Below are 13,679 nucleotides of genomic sequence, written 5' to 3' on the forward strand. Positions count from 1 at the left end.
AATTAGTTACTTTAAGTTATAATGTTATAAATTATAAATTAATTTATCAAGTATAAATTATAAAATATTAATTTTACCTAATTTTATCAAATAGAAAATTAATCTAATCCGACTTAAATTAATTTAAACTTTAAATTTCATTAAATCAATGTAAAAAAATTAAATTATTTAAGTCATAAATAAAATAGAAGTTCAAGAAAATTTTGAATTCATATTTTTATATTTAAATAAATCATACTAGTCCAAATATAATTAAAAATTGAATAAATTAAATAAAAAATTTAAAATTAGTTTGAATTTGATATGTGTGTAAAATTGACTTTATCTTTTTAATATTTTATGAATTTATAATAAAATTAATAATTATTAAGATTTATAAAAAGTGACAAATAAATAATAAAAGTTCAAATTAATATATATATTTCATAACTATTGATATTTATAATTATTTTTTTATAAAACTATTTGGAACAAATAATTTATTTATATCTATATAAGTTTATAAAATTTACTAAAAATCATCATTTAATGTTTCACATATTTATATTTATATTTATATTTATATTAAAATAATTTTATCATGTATAAAAATAAATTATAATTCATTTTTAAATTTTAAAATTCATAAAAAATACAATTAAGTTTGTCTTTATGGGTTTGAATTAATAGAAATTCAAGGTATTTACAGTCTTTTATTAAAATAATTATAATAATACAAAAATTACTAACCTTTACATTTTACTTTAGTAGTTAGTGTTTTATTTAGATAATAAATTATAAATTATAAATTTTAATTAAAAATAAAATAGGGAACATTTGTTTTAATAAAGAAAAAAATTAAATTTTAATTATGAGATAGAAATTGACTTTAATGAAGAAAATTATTTTTTATTATTTAATGTTAATTACAAGAGAGAAATTTGACTAGTATCATTCAATAAAATTATTAAAAATGACATATTCAATAAAAACTTGTCATAATAAAATGTTTAAATTTACACTAATTTAAAGCATAATTTATCAATATATATATATATATATATATATATTTTATAATTTATTTTAAATAATAAACTAAAAATTAAAAGTTACATAATGGTAAATTTTTAAAATATTATATACAATGTATTTTAATTAAAATAAAAATTATCTTTTAAAAAAATTAAAATATATTCTAAGTGTACTTGATTCATAAATTGTATAAGGTGAAATGAATTATAATTTATCCACGAGTTTTGAACAATTTGTAGTTGAACATATTTGAACGAAATCGCACAAAAGCAGAACATAAATTGCACCAACTCTGTATAATTTATGTGGCACAATCGTATTTATAATAATAAGATCATTCTAATCACTTTTATAAATAAAGGATTTTGATAATATTTTTTTTCCCTAAAATAGTTAATACAAGATAATTTATCACACTATAAATTTTAAATTGAATGTTAAATATATCTTTTTAAAATTATGTCAATAAAATCTATATATAAATTATTAAATAAATACATATATTAATAGTCACATCTATTTGATTAAAAAACAAAAAATAAGCTTCATTAAGATAAACTTATTTCAATAAATTTTATATATACATCTATTATAATATATCTCATTTAATTGAGAAATAGTTTATATCAAATTTGTACCCTAATAGCATATAAATTTTAGGTATTTATAATATAGTTATATCTATTATAAATTTGATGAAAATAATAAAATAATATATTTATGCTAATTATATTTAAAGTTTAATTGTTATTCTTTTATTTGTACTTAAATTAATTGTTATTGCTTATTTCGTAATGTGTTATCTTATCATTTAATTGTTGTATAGTTAAAATTTTATTAATTATTATTAATTAAAATAATAAATAATTAATATACTGCATTAAATTTAATTAAAAGTTAAACAAATGTCAAGACTAAATTAACAATATAATAGTATAATAGTGTATTTTATAATCTTTTTCAATATATATATTTGATATAATTTTATGATAATTTAATAAATAATAAATATATTATTTTTAAAATATATTTTTATATTTATATATTATGTTAATTAATTTTAAATAAAATAATTTTAAAAATTATAAACAAATTCTCGTATTGTTAATATTTTAATAAACTTAACTAGATTAGCTTATTTTACAGTTGTATAAATAGTGTGCGATTAAATAAGTAGCTATCTCCATTGATTTGTTTTGTATAAAAAAAATAAGTAAAGATAACATTTTTGTTTTAGTTTTTATATAAAATAAATTTACACCTTCTTTAAGTTCTTACCTAAAAAAACCTTCATTATAATTTTTATATTAATAATATTTTTATTTAATTTCTATAAAATATTATAATACTATTATATTTTTAAAAATAGTGATAATGAATTTTATTCTTTTAATAAAAATTAAAATATATAATTTTTATATCAAGATTAAATTAAAAAGTAGTGTTAAATGAGAGTGGGGCCATTAATATCTTCGCAAAAGTTGATGATGTAGAGCAGTAAAATTAGATATTTTAGAAAATAAAAATTAGAGAGTTCACATTTAGTGTGTGAAAAGCATTGACTTGGAGTCAAAGATATGATTTTATTAGATATGATTTGAGTTTCATCCCTTGATTTCTTCACGATGGCAAATATTTCTTTTTAACCCTTTTTATTCCCTTTTCTCAAGTTTTGAAATTCTGTTTTTAGAAATAGTAATTCTTGAACCTTTCCTCCAATGTTAATGGAGGGCATTGGTAATTGTAAGAGTAGAAAGCATAAACGAGTGTTTCCCGTAAAGCTTCAAGTCAATGAAAACGTGGAGGTAATGTTAATTTTAATTTTTTTTTATAATAAAGATGTGATTTTTTGTTATTTGAATGTCTGATGTCTTTCAAAAAATGAGAAAGACAAAGTAGATTAATCTATTTTTTTCAACCTTCTTGTGTTTTTTTAAGTTGTCATTAGTTTTGGCTTTTATTAGTATCTATGATCGGGTGTTCATATTACTATGTGTCTAATGTTTTCAGGTACATTGCTGATTTTTTTTGTTTATCTGAAATTGTCATCTATAGAAATTGAAGAGGTTTTGGAAAATTTTCAGGTGAGGAGTGAAGAGGAGGGCTTGCTTGGATCATGGCACGCAGGGACAGTTATCCATTGTGGGAAGCTGAAACGCTATATCAGATATACGAATATTTTGGAGAATAATAGGTTAAATTATCTTGTGGACGTGGTGAATGTTCCAAAAGCTTTGGACGGAGAAATTGAATCTTCATATTGCTACAAGCGTAGCTTCATTAGGCCAATGCCTCCTTTGGTTGATTTTGGGAGATTGGATCTTAAATTTGGTCTGTGTGTTGATGTGATCCAGCGGGAAGCTTGGTGGGAAGGTGTCATATTTGATCACTGCGATGGAATGGAAACAAGGAGTGTGTTTTTCCCTGATTTGGGAGATGAATTGCAAATTGAAATTCATCAATTGCGGATTACTCAGGACTGGGATGAAGTTACAGGAGAGTGGGAGCAACGAGGGAACTGGGTGCTTCTTGAATTGATTGAGGAGTGTGAGAGGGAATCTCTTGTTGCAATTTCAGCTAAACAAATTTGGTATGATGTACAGGGGAAAGAGGAATTTTGTATGATTGGAGATTGGACATATAATGTGAAGTACTTGTGGAAAAACTTGGTGAGGGAGGTAGTAAATGATTACTTAAAACTCACAGTAAAAGATGCTATCTCAGTCTTAAATCTTCCAGGGAGTTCACAAGAGCTGAATTCAGATGAAGCTATGGCTAATGTTGACTTCAACATGACCTTGACAGATGAGGAAATTGTTGTGCAGAAGGAACCTGCTCCTCCTAATTCAGGTGCTAGTTGTTTTGGAAGAAAAAGAAAACCTAGATCCCCAACCCATTTAAGGTCCACATACTGGACACCTCTGGAGTTTTCTGAAGTTGAATTATGTCCTGACGCTGTTAGGCAATATGCACTTGGTTCAAGTAGGACAAGTAGGAAACTTTGGAAGGAAAGACTACAAAAGCATCTTGCATATCTTGGATGGGAAATTGAGTGGTCAAATAGATTTAATATCAAACGTTACAGGTATAAATTGCCTGATGAACTGGGCCAAAAGGTTTACTTGTCACTAGTTGAAGTTTGTAAAAGTATGCTAGAGGACCCCAACAAGAACAACTCTTTGCAGTCTCAAAAGAGTAGAATGCATCTTACAATTGACTCTCATCTTTCAAATGTAGTTCCTAATCCATCCCAAAAAAATCAGGATCTTAATATCCTTCCTCCTGATGATGTCAAACCAGAGTTTTATCCTCAAGCTATTGTAGAATATTATCATGCACATCAATCCAACAAGAATAAGGCTGATAAAAAAAAGTGGATACTGAAAGCAAAGAATCACCTGTTAGCAGAAGGATGGAGTTTCGACTATCCACCTCCAACTAATAAGAAAAGGGGAATAAGATACATGTCTCCACAAAATAAGAGATTCACAACACTCCATGCAGCATGTAGATTTTGTATTGAAGAGGGTATTCCTGAATGGGCTATATCTGATATGCAGCCTTCAAATGTCTCTAGCACTAATGAGGAAAATGTTGATCAGGTTTGGAGCGGGGAATTATCACATAGAGTATCCCAATTTCTTCCAAAAGACCCTGAGTTACATGCTATGGATGGTGCTGCTGCAAATAGATCAACTTCAAATCGAAAGAGGAAATACTTGAGGAATTCAGAATCCAATCTACCTAATTGTCAAAGCAATGGATTGCCTCTAAGGATGCTAAGATCAAATAAGAGGGTTCAAAATATGTCTGCCCCTTGTTCATCACAACATAAACCTCTAAATGTTATGTCTTGGTTGATAGACTGCAACATGGTCTTACCAAGGTCTAAGGTTTATTACAAGGCAAAAGGAAGGCAACGTACTATTCGTACTATGGCTGTAGGGAAAATAACTCGCGATGGAATCAAGTGTAACTGTTGCATGAAAATATACAGTCTTGTTGGCTTTGAACATCATGCTAGTGGCATTAGTACTTGCAGGCCCTCTTCTAGTATCTTTTTGGAAGATGGTAGATCACTCTTGCATTGTCAAATGCAAATAATGCAAGATCATAAAACAAGCCAAACTAGTGAAAAACCATTCAGTGAGTTGTGTCAAGGAGACAATGACTACATTTGTTCTGTTTGCCACAATGGTGGTGAACTTATTTTATGTGATCAATGTCCATCTTCATTCCATAAGATGTGCCTTGGTTTGAAGGTATTACCATTTTCCTTCTCAATCATGCTTATTTAGTGCTACTACTATCTTGTTTTATCTCATTATAAAAACTTCAATTCAGTACTTTCAAACCAATAATTGGTCTTGAATCTCAGTTGTTTCCTTTGCCTTGTCTTATTGTTTCTGTATAGGATGTCCCTGATGGTGATTGGTTTTGTCCATCATGTTGTTGTGGGATTTGTGGCCAAAACAAAATCCATAAAGATGAGGATGAACATTTCCTTACTTGTGCTCAGTGTGAACATAAATGTAATCTATTATTTGTTTTTCTTTAATATTTCATCCATGTCTTGATATATTAGAGTGTATTTGTCTACATATTTAAATTTGGTGTCATCTTTGTCAAACTTTGTAGATCATGTTAGGTGCCTTAATAATGGAGCTGCAGATATATCAAGATATTGGAAAACTTGGTTCTGTGGAAAAGATTGTGAAAAGGTACAATATATTTATCACCCTTTTTTTTCATCTCTTTGGGAAATAGAGCCATAATTTGCTTGAAAAATTGCTTGTTCCTATTTGTTTGCCTTGAATAGCGAAATAACTTTAATAATATATAAAAATTATATTTATTGTCAACTCTTTAACATGTGTTTCTGGTCAACAGTTACTCATCATGAGATTTCATAGAATTATATATTGTTTTATTCTGGTGATGTTACTTGTTATGACTTGACAAGCAATCGAGATTTGAGTTTAGTGCCAGAGAAGCATTTTAGGCGGTGTCTTCATTGAGGGTCTTTAAGGACACTGGTTTTACCCTACATTATTGTGTTTATTTTTTGCAGATATATGAAGGCCTTCATAAACTACTAGGAGCTCCAGTTTCAGTGGGTGTGGACAATCTAACATGGACATTGGTGAAGTTCATCAACTCTGAGAGTTGTGATCTTGGTGGTACTGAACATGACTTAGCGGCAGAAAGTTTTAGCAAACTCAATCTTGCTCTATCTCTGATGCATGAATGTTTTGAGCCCCTAAAGGAACCTTTCTCTAGCAAAGATCTCATGGAAGATGTTATGCTCAGCAGTTGGTCAGAAATTGTTATCCTTCAAGATATAGCCATAATGTTTTATGTTGCTTATTATATTTATGTTATACATATCTTTACCATTTAATATATGCTATATTTACTTTGACAATGATCATGCTATCTACTGTGCTGCATTCTTGTTATATCTCTTGGTCTATACCTGATATCTGTGCTTTGGAACTTTGTAGGTCAGAGCTTAACCGATTAAATTTCCAGGGTTTCTATACTGTGTTACTTGAGAGAAATGAAGAACTAATTAGTGTGGCAATTATTAGGTGAGTATAGGATTTGTCACCATCAAGTACTAGGATTTGTTTGATTCTATGATTGCATGTTCTAAGGACTTTTGTACAGTGTTGTGTTATGGTCATATTCATTTCCTTTGTCAATTTTTTAGGGTCTATGGGAGGAAGGTAGCAGAAGTACCCCTTGTTGGTACCAGATTACAGTATCGTCGACATGGAATGTGTCGCATTTTAATGAATGAGCTTGAAAAGGTAATGGTGTGAAAACACAATCCTCAACTTTGGCTTTAAGCAATATTAGTAAGTACGTCTTTAGCATAATAATATATTATGTAATATGTATATTAGCCGAGAAAACTTATATTCTTACTTTACATCTTAATCACTTCCAACGATGACTACTTGTTTTGACATTATAATAAAAGAAATTCCTACTTATAATATTTTGTTATCATGATCAAAGATATCCCATGTTGATGAATGATCCAAATTTTAGCTTTAGTTCCTATCTAGAGCTACATTTATGACATAATTGAACATTGATTGTTTCTTCAAACTTTACATGTCTGATAAGGAAATGGATTAGTTAATTTTTCTTGTTTGTTTTCTATGGTCCTTTGTTTCACTTTATCGTTTCTGGAAACTCATTTGACTACTTTTATAAAGTTTACCAAATTAACTGATATGGCAAGCTGTATGTAACACAATGATTTCGGAGACTGTTCAGTTCTGATGTTGAATTTGTGTGTAAGTGATAAGGGTAGATAAAAAGTTTTAAATAATTCCAAATCATAGTTTTTTTTTTTCTTAAGATAAAGACCTACAATTACACTCATTTTTTATGTTATCATTTTCTACCTTGTATTTTTCTTTCTTCAGAAGCTCATGCAATTAGGTGTGGAGAGGCTTGTTTTGCCTGCTATTCCTAGCGTGCTAGAAACATGTACCAGATCTTTTGGCTTTGCAAAGATGACAAGTTTTGAGAGATCTCGATTTCTGGACTACACTTTCTTAGATTTTCAGGGTACCATCATGTGCCAGAAGCTGTTGATGAAGATTCAATCTCCAGATTCCGTTTGTTTAATAGGTTTGTAAATTTTTATGATTCTTGTTTTTGTAAAGGAGAGAAGTATATAAGTTTGTGCCACACAAAGTTATTAAAACTTCAATGTTTCCTGTGCAGATTCACAACAAAAATGTGTTGTTTTCTCCGGAAGTTGCAGTGCTTACCCCGATAAGTCTAGTCAAATGTCCGAAGTATACCAGGAAGAGGAGATAAACAAAGGAGGCATGCTGGACCAACAAATGGGAAGGTATGTCTCACATCTGTCTATTATTTTTGTCCATTTAATCCTAACCATTTTTTTAAAACAAATTATGATTGAACTATTTGGAGTTTAGGGGGTATGTATGTGTTTCATAGTTGCAATTTCATGCAAGTAAGAAGTAAAAAAATTCTACATATCCAATTAGGTAGTGTTAGTAACTTGGTATGGTATGTTTTGTTTTCCTTCTTGTAACATTCTCCTCATACCCAAGAGTCAAACTTGTGTGCCAGTATGGTCCTAATATCCTATATATATCAATTTCATAGCAGAACGTTATTGATATGCTACTTGTCAGTGTTGATATGTTGTTCAGAGATTTTGTTGGGAAGTGATGGCAATATTGTATCTAATGGGTGTGATATTTTTCCTGTGCTTGTGCTGGCAGCAGTGGTCATCATGTTTATGGTGCTATTGACCCCATCACCATGGTACTTCTCTTAATTGTTTTTATGTGTAACATTTTGTTCCCCTTTTATTTCTTTTATTGCATGGTTTCTTGTTTCAGTTAACACTAATACTTTTATTGGTTCTTAGGAGGAGCAACCAAGTCCTAGAGATCAACAGTGCCAGAATGGAACCAGCTCACAGTACTCTCTTGTAAACCAAGCAGGTAACAGGTATAATGGCTTGTATAAATATTACAACAGAAGGAAAGTGAGAAAAACATGTGAAGGGTTTAGAATGTCATTATTGGAGGGAAGTAAATTAGTAAGCACAGGGAAGATGATTAATTCTTCATCAGTTTTTGTGTACAAAGGAAGAATAGTAGCATAAAGGGGTGACTTGTTTGGCGTTCATGCTATGCATAATTTTACAACACGATTTCACATTTTGTTTTCATTTAGTTTGTAAAACAGAAAAGGTAGATTTTACTTAGGTCAATTGTACTGTGATGGAGGCACATATACGGTGACTGTGTCTGCTTGTGAATTTGATTAGTTGTGAAAAGTTGTTTTTTAATGGTTTTGGAGAGATTAATATTTGATTGAACATGGAGTGTCATGCAAATTTTGCTCGCTTGCATTGTTCATATCTTTTAACTCATCTTATTTCTTAATGTGAAAAAAAAGGAGGTCTATGTTCTTCTTTCTTTAGAAGGTTGATAAAATATTTTATGGCAAAAGAAAATAATTAATAAATTTAACTTAATAAAAAAGCATATTGTAAAAAGTATTACTTTTGGGATCAAATTCAATTTTTAAATTCATATAAAAATATTTTATATATATTATATTTATTTCTTTTTACTCTCTCATTTTTATCCATCCAAATAAGCAGAAAAGATTTTTTCATTTCTATCTCTCTTGTTCTTATTCATCTAAATGATATATATTTTTCATTTTATTTTTACTCTATTTCTTACTTATTCTTTTCTCTTTTATATATATATTTTTCTCTAAAATCTCACTCATTCATTTAAGCAAAGCGTAGAAGAGACAATCACACGTTGGACATCATTTTCTAAGATAAAAAAAAAATCATTTTTTAAATATGTATTTCGAAAGTTAGGGCTTAAAGTGAGTAAAAACTTGTCAGATGCTTACATTTTATTTATTAAAATTTATTTTCATGACAGTCTAGATATATTGTTTAGGTCTTTTTATTAAAATAATAATTTTTAAAAATAATTTCCTATTTTAAACTTTTTAATAAAGGTAATAACTACTCTTGCTGTGTATAGGGCCGAATCTAGATATGAAGATAAATTTACTTTAGGTTTAAAATCTATACAAAATTAGTGACAGTTTAAAACTCACAATTATCACTGCACATAACGTATATGAGATTAATTGAAAAGTATTAGAAACTTAAAATAAGTAATAAGAAATCCAGAAAAAAAAAATTTGAAAAAATTATTTTAGTAAATAGTTTTCTAAATAATATTATTTTAATAAATAAGACTTATTTAACCAAATCACTTTGGGTTTGGTGTCCGTAGCTTTACATTTATTCGACATATCAATTTCACATGAACAAAGATTTGTATTCATTTTCAACATTGCATATATTCAATAAATCATAAATCGCAGAATTTTTTGCGGTCAGAGTATGTTTATTTTTCTTTTTAAAAGTAGTTTATTATTTTTAAAAATAAAATATAAAATAAAAAAAACAGGTTCTTAAAATCTCTATTTATTATCTTGTATATATTGTATTTTATTTTTAAAAATAAAAAATATTTTTTAAAAAATAAACATACTTTTAAATATTTATCGTCCTGTAGAACGATACTTTTCATGAGATGTTAACATAAATTAAATTATAATATTTTTTTAAGGCTTTGAAGAGTGTATTTTATTAAAATCTCTATTATCACTTTTTATTAAGATTTTTTTTAAAATATAATAACTATCAATTTAATTAATTAGTAAAAATATATAAAAAAATATTTTAAGAGTGACAATAAACATTTTAGAATGATAATAAATTTACTCTACCTTTGAACTCAACTTAAATTGATATAAAATAATATTTTTAAAGGTTCTTTCTTTTAAACGTGATCAAAATTGATTTTATAAAAATAAAAAATTAAATAAATTGTTAATAAAAATTGTTTTCTTCTACAGTTTAATTTAGTTTTCAGTTCTTATCTTTAAAATTGAACCCAACTAATACTAAAATTGAGGTTATTATAATTTATGTCCTTGTGATTTATAATAAGATTCAATATTTTTAATTGGTTTTTTTCATAGTTATTGTATATTTGAATTTTTATTTAATAAGCACAGTTGCTTAAATAAAAAATTTATTACTGGAAGAATTTATGTAATTGATACTCTATTCAAACTTTCATTAATAAAATTATATCTATTAATTAATCAAAAAGATAATTTTTTTTTAAATATGGCAAAAATTAATCCAATCCATTTCACAAAAGTTTATTTTTTACATTAATTTCAAATCAATTCAAATTAAACTACAAATTTTATTTAAATTAGTTTTTTTTTTCTTCTTCGTAAAACTCATCCAAACCTAATTGTGAACACCCTTAATTTTTTCAATTAACTAGAGAACATGCTAATCATAAAATGAGCTAAGGAAAGCAAAGAACATATGCTTTATCAAAATTGTCTTCTTTCATGCGATTGAGCAAAAGGTTCATCTTTCATAGAAAGGGGCAAAGCAAACTTTTGGCCCAAATATGCTCTTATTTAACACTTATTCTCACATCTCCTTTTCCAAACTGATCCTTATATGACCCTACCAAATTCTAATTGGGAAAGGAAGCATCTACAAACCTCACCCTTTCATCCACCTACATTACCTATGAGAATTTTTACTTCCAAGGTTGCTTGAGATGATACTCTATTGTTTATCCAATACTATTTAATGATAATAAACTAATAGTTTATTAGGTTTTATGGTTCAAAAAACATAATTTCATGGTTATTTTAATGTTATTGGCCTTATGTTGAATTTATGTTTGCATCAATGTTAAGTATTCCTACTTGATTCTAGTTTAATTAAAAAATAAAATATTCTACTAGTCTATCACTTAGTCATGAATAGAAATTAATAAATTTATTAACTCTATAATGTGAATTAAATTATTCTAAAAGTGAGAGTATGTAAATTAAAAAAAAGAGTATATATCTATCTTTAATTTAAATTAAAATATTTTTAAATATAACAAACTTGAAGTTAATAGTATTTTTTTTTACTTTACACTTTTTCTTACTTTAAAGGGTATGATATTTTAATAAATAAATAATTTTAAATGATTATTAGTGACTTTAATTTTTTTTAAATAATATTTTCTTATATTTAAATATGTTATGTTATATTTAATAAAATGTCATCTTATACATATAAATTGTCAAAGTCATTAATTCAGTAATTAGATGAAGAATTTATGGAAGAGAATAAAATTTTAATTTAAAAAAATCAAGAAATTTCATTGCTAAAAGATATTAGGTATAGAGGGGGGGCATTGGTATTTTCAATAGCATTTTTAATAAAAACTCTTTTACTTTATAAGGAAATCGATTAGTAAAATTCATAACATAAAAACTAAAGAGTACTGTATATTTTTAAAGAATATATTCCCACTTACAACACAATGGTCACGATTTTTTGTTTTTTTCCCCCTTGATCTATTAACAAAAAGAAAAAAAAATCTTACAACATTCAAGAATGTTGACCTCTATTTTCAAAGTTTTATTTTAAATTTCTTTGTGACAAACATTTATATGATATTCATTTATGTGTTTCGTAGTCTTTATTACGAAAGTGTTTATTTGATTTTTGTCTAAAATATCTATACTATTAATATAATTATAAATGAAAATATAATAAAATATATTTAAATAACTTTGCTATACTTGTGAGAATTTTTTACTATTTATTATTATTATTATTATTATTATTATTATTATTATTATGAGTTGTATCTAATATCGTAAATGAGTTGAAATATTAATTATTTAATTTTAATTTTTCAACTGGACTCGTTTATTTAATTAAATAAATAAATTTAAATTTTGTAAGCTTGATATTAAAAGTTCATGAATAATGTATATATATAATTATTTTTTGTTAATTATAGTTACTTAAAAATTATATATTTTTTATTATTATGAGTTTATTTTTATTTAATTTTAATTTTTAAGAAATGTATTTTAAATAAAACTATTCTTATAATAAAAAACATTTTTAACTTAAAACTATTTTCTTATAGTTAAATTTATATTTATTATTATTTTAATAAAAAATTATTATTTATTATATATAATATTATACATGTTCAAAAAATCAATAATCAATGAACTTATTGTATGAATTGTTTAGAAAATTTTAAAATTTATGTTGAACAATTACCTTCGATAAATAAAAGGTGGAGTTCCTTGCTTGGAGAACTCACTTTTCTATCTCTCCAATGTCTCAAGAAAATCACAAATTTGCGGGACCCACCCCAAACCTCAAGTGGCCTTTCCTTGACTCAACATATCTGACATAAAAAATAAATAACTTTTTGACAAAATAATAATAATAATAAAAGATGGTTCATATTATGTAGACAAATGCAAAAGACACTCTCCTTCTGCCCATTCCTTGGAAGAATCATTGTTTCAATTTCTTATTGGACTTACATTATTTTTATTAGATTTATGGTTATAATTTTTTAATATATTTTCAAATAAATTCTCAAACTCGAAGATCCATTTTTAACATACAGTTGAAAAAAAATAACAATTATCTTAAGGAAGAAAGAGATTTTTTAATTTCATTTAATTTATAATTAACTATAATGGCTTTTCGATTGATAAAAATTGTGATTTCTTTTTAACACGAGACTCTATCATATTGGTCAATAATTTTTTTAATCTATTAATTTTATTATTTAAACAATTAGAATTAGATAAAGTTTAATTATACTTCTTTAAATGTTTTTTATATTTCATTTAAAATTGATATTTTATTTTAATAACAAGTTGACATTTATGATTGTTGCAAATAATTAAGATAAAATTTTAATTTTAATTACAAAATAATACTAATTTTTTAAAAAAAGTATACATAAATTGTGTTCTTCAAAATTGATAATACATATAATATCAACTACAAATTTTTTATTTTATATATATTCTAAAAATACATTATAAATAAATAAAATACTTAGACAAAAATCATATTTTATTTACCTTATTCACATGCACACAACTTAACCAAACAAAACCCACCATTTTTCTAATCTTTACTTTCAGACACCAAAAGAATTATATATATAATTCAAAACAGTCCAAACATCCTTCTTCCCTCTCCCATCTTTCCTTATACC

At 26.1% G+C, this 13,679-nt stretch overlaps 1 protein-coding gene across 1 annotated transcript; it reads left to right on the forward strand.

Annotated features, from left to right (window-relative positions):
* The first annotated feature begins 2,735 nt into the window (after window positions 1-2,735).
* Window positions 2,736-8,857, forward strand: LOC113851199. Its single transcript, XM_027481673.1, has 11 exons — window positions 2,736-2,748; window positions 3,022-5,273; window positions 5,426-5,543; window positions 5,650-5,732; window positions 6,083-6,327; window positions 6,516-6,602; window positions 6,725-6,824; window positions 7,452-7,659; window positions 7,756-7,885; window positions 8,289-8,328; window positions 8,435-8,857. The coding sequence occupies exons 1-11, from the start codon at window positions 2,736-2,738 to the stop codon at window positions 8,672-8,674; spliced, it is 3,516 nt and encodes a 1,171-aa protein (XP_027337474.1). The 3' UTR covers window positions 8,675-8,857.
* Window positions 8,858-13,679: the final 4,822 nt, after the last annotated feature.

Source organism: Abrus precatorius, unplaced genomic scaffold, assembly GCF_003935025.1.
Source record: "Abrus precatorius isolate BTA unplaced genomic scaffold, Abrus_2018 Scaffold9, whole genome shotgun sequence".
Lineage (NCBI taxonomy): Eukaryota > Viridiplantae > Streptophyta > Magnoliopsida > Fabales > Fabaceae > Abrus > Abrus precatorius.